General features: G+C 43.2%; 1 protein-coding gene across 1 annotated transcript in view; it reads left to right on the forward strand.

The window, feature by feature from the left end:
- Positions 1 to 12,330, forward strand: part of EVL (Enah/Vasp-like) — a gene marked incomplete at its 5' end in the record, with an annotated part of 20,721 nt that extends 8,391 nt beyond the window's left edge. Inside the window, 9 exons of the mRNA XM_008941714.1 lie at positions 6 to 67; positions 671 to 792; positions 4,682 to 4,742; positions 6,773 to 6,839; positions 8,178 to 8,244; positions 8,349 to 8,411; positions 10,688 to 10,754; positions 11,128 to 11,185; positions 12,251 to 12,330. Coding sequence (XP_008939962.1) covers positions 6 to 67; positions 671 to 792; positions 4,682 to 4,742; positions 6,773 to 6,839; positions 8,178 to 8,244; positions 8,349 to 8,411; positions 10,688 to 10,754; positions 11,128 to 11,185; positions 12,251 to 12,288 — 605 coding nt within the window. The remainder of the gene's footprint in view (positions 1 to 5; positions 68 to 670; positions 793 to 4,681; positions 4,743 to 6,772; positions 6,840 to 8,177; positions 8,245 to 8,348; positions 8,412 to 10,687; positions 10,755 to 11,127; positions 11,186 to 12,250) is intronic.
- Between the last annotated feature and the right edge of the window lie 2 nt (positions 12,331 to 12,332).

The following is a 12,332-nucleotide window of genomic DNA, read 5'->3' on the forward strand; positions in this document are numbered from 1 at the left end:
TGAAGATGGGTCAGTGTCAGGGCTCGCAGCAGCTCTGGCTGGTGCCAAACTAAGGAGAGTTCAACGGGTAAGGAGGTGGCACGGGGACTCCCCGACGGGCTCTTCTCCGCTGCGGGAAAGCCTGGTGCAGCTTGGTGTAATGGGCTGCAAGTCCAGCCTGAAGCACGGTGAAACACGCTGCAGCTGACCATTAGGTGAACTTTGGAATGTCAGTTTGTAGTGCAAATAAAGCTGAGCAAGAAATGTTTGGGAGGATTTCGACTCCTCAGAAAAATGTTACTTAGCAAACGGCTGCAAGTTCTTAGGACTTCATTACTTCTGCAAAGTCCACCACTGTACTATCTGTTAGTGCTTTTAGTCATTACAAGTGGCTAAAACTGCACCACACTTATGAAAACCCAGCAGGCTGTTGAGGCCTCACGTTAGCTGTCCACTTTGGCAAGGGTTGCATAACAATGCAAACACATCACCATGAACAAACAGCACTGTGGGGTTTTGCATCGTTCGCTCACAGATTTGCCTCACCTGTTCCTGGTTCTAGTGAGGCAGAATACATCCTATCTCTGCTTTTGGGCCGTGATTGCTGTTCCTAATAATTAGTTAAACATATCCTTAAGGGTGTAGTTGTAAATGAAACTTCATTAATTGCAATGTTGATTTCTGTCTTAAGCCAGAAGATGGTTCAGGAGGGTCCAGCCCCAGTGGGGTCTCTAAGACGGATGCCAATCGAACAAGTAGCGGAGGAGGTGGAGGAGGACTAATGGAAGAAATGAATAAATTACTGGCAAAAAGGTTTGTACTTAGATCTCAAGTAAGCAGTAGTGTGAGGTCTGCAGCAAACTGAGGAACAAGCTGCTGTCATTTTTGGTTAACAATGGGTCACTTTGGTGCTTCTCTGCAACTTGACAGGTCCTGCATAGGTGTTAGTCACCAGTATTGCCTGGCCTTTAATATGGAAGTGTAAGTGTTGCAGCACTGACACCTGGCAGAGTTTAGCTGCAAATCCTGCAGTGTGGTAACCTTCAAAGTGGGTGATAAATACATCCTCTGTGGTTTTGCCATTTTACCAGATCTGTTTCGAAGTTACTGATTTCAGAAAGAGTAAACTATGAAAGGAATTTAAGACAAACCATTCTTTATGCAGCATTTTCAGGCTGTTGGGCCCAAAAATATAAACAGAAGTGCAATAAAAGGACAACATCTTGGCAGCTAATTTATAACTTATTCTCAGTGTGTTTCAGACAATCTAGCCAAGCTATTCTTGACTAAAGCAAGTTGTGATGTATCAAGCTACCAGCTGTTAAAAGGCACACAATTATGCCAATTATTTTTGCTTTTTTTATTTCCCCCTTATTCCATCAGTAATGTTCTTGTCAGACTGTAATTCCCAAGTTCCTAGTGTGAAATGTTTTTGGTTTAGCTCTAAAGATTTTTTAGCATATGAATAGTGAAGGAAAAGGATGAATAAAGTAACGAAAAGAAGGTACAATTGTATAGTGCACAGAAGTGGATTTTTTAAAGTAATGTTGTGTACAATAAAACCAATTCCCAGTTCAGAAGGTTTGATTCCAACTTTTCTCCATGACGTGGTCATTTCAGAAAGAATTCTGAACATGGACTGTGGATGCTATCCTTTGGAAAGTATTAAATAAATACACAACACTCCAAAAATTTACCACCAGTGTAAAATACCACATAGATAATTTTCTCTCTTTGCAGAATTAAAATAGTTTAATAGATTTAAATAGTTATCTACTGCTTCACCTTCTGATCTGTTTTGTGCTGCTACATGCCAAGACTGACTTTGCTGAACTGTAAGCAAAGTACAGTTCCATGACTAGATAGATCCTGGGGTAACTAGCTCTGTCCAAGCAAGCAAGCTAGCTAAATGGATATCCCATGTGCTTGGACTTAGAAATTCTACAAATTTGTCTAAAATATGCTCCAGTGTGGCTTTTGGCAGTGGGATTTGGTGTCTTCAGGTGTTCAGGATAGACTTCCCTTGCTATCTTAACAAAAGCACCTGTACTGCCATAAGCACCAAGCTGCCTCTATGCTGAAAATAACTGAGCTGCAAATCCTTTCCCAAGGAGTTGACAGCAACAGGATTGTTTCCTAAATTTTGCTTCACAAAACCATGGAAGTCGTTGAAAATACACAAGTATCAGTCAAGAGTGCAGTCCGTGTGCGTGCTGTTAAACTGATACTGACAGGACATCTTTTGGCTGCAAACCCCTTTTTATGTGTGATGACATAGAGAAGGGAAAGAACCTGGCATTGTGTTTCAGGTTGGTTTTTGGAGCTGGCAGTCAGGAGGTAAAAAAGACGGTTTTCAAACGGAGCTTGTTCAATACAGAAATCACTGAGTGATCAGCACGGGATCTCAGGGGCCCTTTTCTGAGCGGAAAATCACATGCTCAAGAACTAGGAATGTGTTTAATGCTGGGAAGTAATGGAGGACAACGCTTCCGGGAGCTCAGGTGGTATAAAATATCTCTCTCTAGATTTAGTGACCCCTGTGAGGGCAGCCCTTTGCTTCAGGATTGAAGTGCAAGCAAAGTAATGAACTATGTCACAAACCACTATAATTTCTAAGCCAGTTAAGTCTGTTGCAGGACATAGATCTAACACTGGTCTCTCACCCTGGCAAATATTTCTCTCACTCAGATTTGTAATCATTATAACCTTTTTTCCTCAGAAGAATGAAGTAAATATTAGAAGAAGACTATAAAAATTATTACTGATCTAATCAAGTTATTAATGCAGTTGAATGTCTGGAGCTAATTCCTACAGAAAACTGTGTCCTTCAAACACATGCATATATTTTACTCCTCTGTTTTTTTTTTCTCAAATTTGCATCAAATTCTTCAATTTGTGTATCCAGTGAGGCTTTTCTTTTGACAGTGACATAAAAAAAACCCCAAACTTTTGACAAACTTGAGGCAGTGTTTTCAAATTCAGAAGCCTTTCTGAGTGCCACTCAGATTTTTATTTTTTTTCCTGTGAGATGAATTTTGTCTACTTCAGAAGCAAGACTTGGGTGAAAAACCTGTCATATTGGTGGTTTAAAAAACATCTGCTGAGGGTAGTGTTCAGAGATGGATAAAGATCATCACAATCAAAGTCTATATGGAGATGAGAGCTGCAGTTCCCCTAATTATCTAAAACGGGGAACTGGGTGACTAGCAAATCAGTACCTGGCACACTTGAGTACTGTTTAGACAGTAAATAGGTGAGGCTTGAAAATCAAGAATTTGGTTTTCTTTTCTTCAGCCCATGTGGCTAATACTGAAGAAGTTTTACTATACCTAGAGCACAAGTCTTATGAGAAGCAGGTGATGGAACTGAGGTTGTTGAGCCTTGAGAAAAGGAGGCTCAGGGGAGACCTCCTCGCCCTCTACAACTACCTGAAAGAAGGCTGTAGCAAGGTGGTTATCAGTCTCTTCTCCCAAGTAACAAGTGATAGGACAAGAGGAAATGGCCTCAAGTTGTGCCAGGGAAGGTTTAGGTTGGATATTAGGGAAAGCTTCTTCATGAAAAGGGTTATCAAGCATTGGAACAGGCTGCCTAAGGAAGTGGTTGAACCACCATCCCTGGGTGTGTTTAAAAGTCGTGTAGATATGGTGCTTAGGGACATGGTTTAGCAGTGGACTTGGCAGAGTTAGGTTAATGGTTGGACTTGATGATCTTAAAGATCTTTTCCAACCTAAACAATTCTATGAGTCTGTGATTCTTGGTGTTCTTCAAAGACGAATAACCAACATCTTTGTTTACGCTCATGTCAAATTGCTCAAGTGGATGGATTGCAGTTTTTGCCACTTGCTTCTTGGAGAGTTTTGCCTCTTCTTGGGAATCAGGACAGAGTGAGGGCCTCAGGTCCTCACTCAACTTCTGTAGACACCATGAACTCTGCCCATCCTGGGACTACAGGGCTCAGGAGCTGTGCTGCCTTTGAATAGGATTTAAGACAGCAATAATCTCTTGTCAGATACCAAAGGCACTTGAAAACCCAGGCTCATGCACTTGTTTCCTGACTTCTGATTTCCATCCAGAGCTTTCCCACCCCAGAGGGAGCAGGGGTCTTAGCTGAACAGAAATGGTGCCCTATCTTTCCCAGTGAGGATGGACCTGTGTTAAAGGGCTTTTCTGACTATATTCCCATCACATGGGGGCACTGCCAGAGCCCTTTCTCGGAGTGAGAAATACAGGACAGGTTTCCAAATTATACTGGAGCTGACTGAGAACATAGTGTCATCACTGCAGTCAGTACCCACCTGAGCCACTTGACGGGGAGGTGGGTTGGTCCCTACAAACCCCTGTGGAGGTTTGGCTTGGTCCTCCTGTGTAGGACACAGGACCCACCACTTCCTGAGCCCTAGAGGGAAGCCATTCCTCTCTCGCTCAGTTTGATACCCAGCTGCCCTTCCTTCCTCCGCTTCGACACGTCTCCTTGTGCTCCGTGCCCTGCGCTCCTCTGCTCGGCACTGCCTCCTACTGCCCCTCTCCCTGAGCCATCCTGCCCAGGGCTGGATTCTTCACCTCCGCCCCAGGCCTTTGTTGCGTTCCTTAGAATGAACTAAGTAAATGATAACTCCCACCCGAGCCTGAATCAGCCTTCCCACGTGGAGGATGTGTTTCTGGAGAGCTGACTGTGTATCCTATCTCATGTTCCTTTGCAAAGGAGGAAAGCAGCGTCGCAGTCAGACAAGCCAGCTGACAAAAAGGAAGAGGAAAGCCAAAACGTAAGTGAAAGACTCCTCGCTGTTGTGCTCTTGCGGATATGTTGGTGTGCTGCCTTGTAAGCCCAAGTCCTGTGCTCGTTCACTGTCTGTGGCAGGTAATGACAAGCAGTGCTGATCCAGGAAGAGATTTGCACATTCAGTCAAAAACTAAATGTAGCTTTTTCCACCTTTTCTGGGAATGGCACCCTATAAACAAGAACTGCCACCTTATTCCTAGGTCAGGTGTTGTCCAAACCAGGTCAATAGGTGCTTTCTCATGGTCTGATCTGAGTGTTGTAGGGTACAACAGGGGGATTCTTACCCCTTAAAAAGATGCATTGAACCTTCTGGCAAGTCAGCTTGAGATCAAGTTCAGATTTCTTATTTTAAATTTGTGGCTTCAGCTAAGCTGACATGGATTGTCAGCCATGTGGTGCAAGTTGGGATTTCCAACCTCCATGCAAAGCAAAAAGCAGCTCAGTTCAGACCCCAGAGTGCACATAAAACGTGTCTCAAGGGAATGAAGGGGAAACGGTGTATTAGCCATTAGACCATTCAGAAGTTAAAATACATGTTCATGATATACTAAAATGAGAGAGAATTTGGACAACTTTGGGGAACTTTAGTTCATTTCTGTTTTAAGTTCTGTCTGTATGTTGTCCACAAAAGCAATTAATGAAGAGTTTTAATTTGCCTCAGTCCTTACATTGAGCTCGATGCAGCAATTTTGAGTTCAACATGCCGATGAAAAGTTTTTTTACCCGCTGAACTGGTAAAGCATGGGAGATCTTTCCAGTTTCAAGAGAAGTCAGGCTTTACACTGTGTCCCTTCCCATGTGGTGCTTTTCTGGGCTGCTGCTCCTACAGCATTCCTGTTGCTAGCCAGTACCCTTATGGAGGCTCTCTGCCATGTCTGCAGGTTTGTAAAGCATCCTGCGTGCCTCGTGTCACTGATACAGCAAAATCCCATCCAAAGACAAAGTAGCAGTTGCTCACTAGGAAATCCATTTAGAAAATGTTGGTCTTGTCCCAGCCTGAAAGGTTTGCAGCAAGAGTAGGAATAAGCACTTTGCACTGTTTAGGGAGAAAACCATCCATTTTTTGCATGTTCCTCAAGGGATGCTTCAAGCATGGAATTTGCCTATTGAACCCACTATGCAACCGTTGCTCTTAATCTTGCCCCAAAACTGGTTTTGAATCATACACTTCGAGATGAAAGGCACCATTTAGCTTCTAACTATTCAGCTTCTGTCATCTTTCTGCCCCTTCTTCTCTCTCCTTGGAGCTCTGCATTAATGTCCCCAGTCAAACTTCTTGATAGCACCAAACTGTTCAGATAGGTGTTTAGAGAACATCTGTTTAACGTGTATCTTTGTGATGCAGGCATCTTCTGTCAAACTGGATGCAACTCCATTTTAAAATGCACAGTTAATGCTTTGCCTGAGTATGTTTTGAGAGCTGCTAAATAATACCGACTTGTCAAATACATGGGTGAATGTTTTATGATCTGTCACACACAAATCCCAGAAAAAAAAAATGTCCAGATCCATAATGTAGTTTTTAACCTTGTACTTAGGAGGAGTATTGATTGATTTAGTTACATTCTGTCAGTGCCTTGACTTCTCTCACTGATACCAGTGGCTGTTGTGGGCTAAAAGGCTGGAATCTGGCCTACTGGTCCTTCAGATGGCTCAGTTTCCATATCACAGAGAAATTCTAAATTGGGCAAACAGATTGGTTTGTATTTAAACAACAGCAGCCAGCACTTTGGCATGGCAATTCAGCCTGGTTGGTATAGAGGAATGAGAATGATTCAGTGGAACTATGAAAAGGTGTCCATATTAACAAGAAAGAAAAAGGATGTATTTTGCATGCTAAGGGTTGAGAAAGGTTGAGGTTTAAATGGACTTGAGCCCATACCTTGGCAGCAGTGCCTGTTGGACGTGCTTGGAGGAAACTTGCTTTTATACCACCTGTGCTACAGCTGGTCTCCAGAGTAGAAGAGGACTGTGTTTCAACTCCTGGATTATGTCACGTTTTTCTCTTTGTAGGATGATGCTAGCACCTCTCCTTCACCCAGTACACGAGGTCCCACCCAGCAGCAGCAAAATTCATCAGGTATTACATCAAGCTACTAATGTCATCATTGTTGTCTTGATCTAGTCTTCTCTGCCACCTCTCGATTCTGGGTTCGTAGTCCTACTTCTGAGTGCAGCAGCAGTAACTAAGAGGAAAATTCTCAAATATCCATTGTTTTTAAAACTGTACTCAGCAAGAATTCGTGATTTTCTATGCTTCATAGCCCAAGCAAATGAAAATACACCAGTTTAGTTAACAGGGTGGACTTATGTAGCTGAGTATCTGTCTCCAACATTGTGCACCTGAATTTTCTAAGAGAAAAAAGATGTATTACTTTGCTTTTGGTAATGTTACTGTCCTGGTTAATACAGTTGGGGTTTGGTTCTCAAGCTGTTATCCTTCCTTAACCTAGTAGTAAGCCTGACCTGGAGAGTTACTAGGTGAAATTAAGGAGGTCCTAAAATACATTTTTCCTATGATGAGTTGAAACAGCTATATCTGAGTAGATAAGCTGCAAGCCAGTCAGATTCATCCTTGCGTCAGCCTTGGCTTTCATAAGTGCTAAAAGAAATCTTTCCCAAGGGAATGAGTATTTAACCATTCCAGCTTCCTTTTGGAACAAAGCCATGATTGGTGTGCTTTGCAAGGGAACAAGCCAAGAGAAAGGTGCATGCCAATAAGGAATGAGATCTAGAGATTTCCTGGGAGTGCCCACAGTTCTTTTAAAGAGCTTTTCATAATCTCACAGAGGAGCAAAACCTTGTGTATGAGGTTTTGTGTTATTCAAGTCTCTGCAACAATCAATTTCTTTTGGACTGCTTGCACAGGAGGAGATTGGGACAACAGTGTTTTCAGTAACAAGGGTTATGTAGTGCAGCTTTTGGGAATGTTCTGTGAGTTAGAAAGGTAGACGACATTAAATAAATTCTCTGTGAAGATTTACACAGTGGGTGTCTCACTGACTTTTTTTAGCTACACCCACATTTTCTGCCAACTATGCAGACAAAAAACCTAAGACTTTTTAACTTAAATAAGTATAGATAAATATTGTAGTGAGTAAAATAACCCTTGCAGCACTTAGCCTATATTTCTTAATATAAGTGATCTATGCTTTTCCTGCTACTGTCCCAGTTCCATGTCTTTTTAATATTGTTTTGCTCTCCAATCCCTAATTAAAGGGCTCATTAAGCAGATTTTTGCCAGTGCCTTCTCTATAATGTGGGCAACTGCACTCGTTCAGCAGTCCTGCTTTCCTGGATCTTTCTAAGTCACTCATCCTCACAGAATGAAAGCAGCTGCATGGGACAATGAACTTCAGGATGCTTTTGTCATTAGAGAAAAAATAATGAACAGTAACTTTTCATTTTTGTCTTCCAGACTCTGGGAAGAAGCCTTGGGAAAGGAGCAATTCTGTTGAAAAGCCTGTAACTTCATTACTTTCTAGGTGAGCTGTACAAGGTGTCCCTGCGGCTGGGTAGCAGTTGGGATGGTCATGCTGTCCCTGTGGCATGTGCACAACTCATGTCTTGTTTCATTCCATTGCTGTAGAAATCCATCAGTGCTGAAGAGCTGTGAAGCTAAGAGCCCCTCACAATCCCACGTGTCTTCTAGGTACTGGCTAACAGCCTGGCTTCTTAACCATCCTGGCTTGTCCTTTGGCTAATCCCATTGTTCAGACTCATGTTTGTCTCCTCTTGCACCTTGTTCTCGTCTCTCACAATCTGCTTTGTCTGTCACTGCACAAAGTGTGAAGGTAGAGTGTGTCGTGTCAAAGGCTTGTTCCATGGAGACCCTGCTCAGGTGGGCACAGGCATCACAGACATTAATCACACTTAGGCAAGTGCTTAAAGCGTTCGTACGCATGAATCAGAGGCACAGGCTTGGCAGCACTCTGTGCCTTGTGGAAGGCAGGTTTTGGAGAATCTCTTTACAGGAAGTTCAGGATGACCCTGCCAATAAGAGGAGTTTTCATTGTCCAGCCTCTGCAGAAATTCAAAAGCAAAGGCAGAAATGACCTGAAAAGCCTGCAAAGGGGAGAAGGGAATTTATTCCTCTATCCATGCAAATGCAGTGGGTGCACGAGAAAGGAGAGCTAAGCTTGGTGCAGTAAGTTAATAACACTGAGTTGTAAAAAAGCCCAGCCAGACAGGGCATTCAGAACCAGGGGGTACAAAAGCTGGCAGGTGTCTAAAGCCAAGAAACCTAAAGTAGGACTCCAAAAATCCTATCAGTCAGAACAGCCAAGCTGCAGTATCACCACTCGTGTTCTTACCCACAGAGTTTGAGATATAGTTTTATGTTGGACAGCTAAAGAGAGACTTCCAGTGCTGGCCCAGGACCACCCAGTGTTACTGTAGTACTGGAGACTGAAGGGAGGGAGAGATAAGCTGAATGAGAAGGTAGAACACAGATTTACATATGTTTAGCATTTACTACAAAGAGATGTATCCTTATGTCACATTGTTAGGTGCATGACAGTCCTAGTAGTCTGCAGAGGGAAATTTGCCAATTGCAGCCATCTGCAAATATTTGCTACTGGAAGAGGCTGGAACGTGTCCTGTCCAAACATTCATCAGGATGCGCCACTGTTACTAGAGCAAAATGTAGTCTCTCCAGCTCTCCTGAAAATGATGGGACAGGACATGTTGCTTCTAGGAAATATGTGACAGTTTCCAATACATAGAGAAAGACCATTTCTTCTTCTTGGAAATGGGAATGAAATGTGGGCTATTTAAAACAGCCATCAGGTTTTCATGAGCTGTCTTCTATAATGCCATTCCATCCTGGATGGAGGAGGAGTTCATTGGGAAAACATCCTTCCTACTTTAATACCTGGAGTAGTGCTCAGTCTTTGTTTGCCTTAGTGACTTCTGTGGGAGAGATGAGCAGGTTTCAAAAGCTCTCAGTGGTGACCTGTTTCTGTTCCTGTTCCAGTTTGATGGCATTTGTATCTGTCTTATCTCCTAGCTTAGCTGTAAGATGGTAGGAGACACGTTAACGTTTTTCCTGAGAAAGGGTTGCAAGACCAAGCACATCCTCAGTCAGGGCAGAATCTCCACCAGCCCGCAGTTTGGGCCCAAAGATGATGGCAATTATTTGAAGCCTTTTCTATGAATTATATAGCATAGTGAATTTTTTAAATGTTTTAGCCTTATGTATTAAAAGAGAAAGTAAAGCAGCTTCTACTTCCTTATTCTATCATCTGTCATCGGAGTTCAGCCCACTAATACCACCCTGGAAGACTGATAACACTCATGTGTGCTAGCCATTAAGGCCAGATTGGTTTTGTTTCTGGGTTAAGAAGGAGTGCCTGTGCTACACAGTGCTATCAACAAGCTCCACTTGACTCAGGCCTTCCAAGGAAAGGATTACTGGGTTAATATTTTCACAATAATATTTTTTGAACCTGTATCCTACTATCATTTTAGCACCCAATTAAAGTCTAGATGGCCAAGACAAGGTTGCTGTACAGAGAACAGACTGTGAGCAAAAAACAGGTATCTAGCTTGCAAATTGCAAATGCTGTAATAAAATAACGTTGTTAAGCAGGCTTGATCCCCTGAAGACATCTCAGCATTTTCTAGTCTGAAACCTCCAACACCAAAAATGGAATTACATTTCAGTGCAGTCTTTGCATTCCCTCCAATATGTCTGCAAGAGGAGAAGGCAGCATCTTTGAGGGTCAGGCTGTGGAGAGAGGAGCAGTGCTGCTCCCAGGCTGCCGAGTGCTCCTGAGCGGCACAAGAGGGAGCCTCTGGTCCAGCGCTGGACCACGGGCGCTCCTGCTCCAGGGTGGATTTCACCCACACCGTCATCAGGTGGGGGTAGCTCAGCATGCACTGCGCAGAACTGACTGGCCTTGTTGTGTTCTTCTTCCACTTCTCAAGGATGAAGCCAGTGAGCAGCAGCAACGATGTGGCTATGGATGCCTTAGATTTTGATCGAATGAAACAGGTGAGTGAAGAGGTCTTTCGCACTTGAGATTTGAGGAGCTACCCATTTTCCCCCATGCATGCGCTGTACAAGCAAAACAGCTGTTCAGTCTTCTGATTTCCTCTGAAACTAGATGCTTAGAGAAGGTCTAGCTGGTGAGCAGCACGAGAGCACAGTCTCACTGCTATTGGATCAGGATGTCTGTATGGAAACATGCAAATAAATATGCCAGCATCTTCTGCATCCTTGGCCTGGGAGTGCAGACAGTTGTTAGTAGTGCCAGGCTCTGATCATCAGCGGAGGAGGGGGACAAGCACAACCATGTTAAACTTGCATTTTCTTCCACTGGTTAGAAGGAAATTCTGAGCAGCTGACTTGTGTTTTGTCTCATCAGGAAATATTGGAGGAAGTTGTAAGAGAGTTACACAAAGTGAAAGAGGAGATTATTGATGGTAAGAAAGAGAAAAATTATTATTTTTCTCATCTTTATAACTAATTTCCCATAGATAAGATGATAGGAACTGCAGAGAGTTCCCTGGTATTTTCAGACTTCTCTGAGCAGCTCTGATATATATACACATTTGAAGAACAAGCATCTACCTTATCTGAGCTCTGGTTGTGACACTGTGTTTACATCCTTTATTTTTATGCTGTTGGTGAGCATTTTCACCCCCAACCTATGAGAAATTCAAGGTGGTTTGTGCTGCTTCTCACAGGTGGGAGGGTGAGAATGGGCCTGCCTGTAGCCCGTGGTGTGTCGATTTATCAGAATCAGGGAGTGTGAAATAGCTTGTAACTAGCCAGCCACACAGGTCTGGGATAAGGAGGGGACAGAGGTACCAAAATGAAAATCGGTCCCCAGCATCTTCTGTAGGCTTCCTATGCTTGAAGAGGTATTGCGGACATTCGCTTGATTACAGCTTTCCAAATAGCCATGTATCTGTACAATTCATTGAAAAGTACAGCTGCTGTACCAAAGGCATCAGTACTTTTTAATAAATTGCTCTGCAATATATGATGAAATTTATTTTTCAGGGCCAGTAATGAAATGCACAGCAAAATATCTATTTGAAGCTCACATTAGGGCATATGACGATGCATGTCCACACCCTGCACTCCCCATCTTAGATTCACAACAGAAGGGGAAAAAAAGGAAACTGTAAAATAGCAAAAATCCATTCTCTGTCCCCTTGCCCTAGACCTGTGTGCTCACAAAACCTCGGGGCGGTTTGCGGTTGAGGAGACCCTCGCCTGTACACTACCGTCCCAGCAGCTTGGCCCTCAGAGCCTCCCTGGTTCATTCCAGTGCAAAGTAAGGCATTCCCATAAACCACAGATGCAACTTCTTAAACCAGTACGGCAGTTTGCAAGCAAAGGGCTGACTGCTTACCCTTACTCATCCTTTTACCCTCCACTCATCCTTTTCCCAGCGTATACTTTCTGCAACCTTTATACTTAGCATTTTCCATCACACGGGGTGTAACATTATGCATTAACTCTTTGGTTTGGTTTTCTAGCCATACGGCAGGAGTTGAGTAGAATCAGTACAACATAATGATTGCAAAGCACTTGGACGGTACTAAGAATGCTAGGAAGAGC

This window comes from Merops nubicus, unplaced genomic scaffold (genome assembly GCF_000691845.1).
Source record: "Merops nubicus isolate BGI_N331 unplaced genomic scaffold, ASM69184v1 scaffold10126, whole genome shotgun sequence".
NCBI lineage: Eukaryota > Metazoa > Chordata > Aves > Coraciiformes > Meropidae > Merops > Merops nubicus.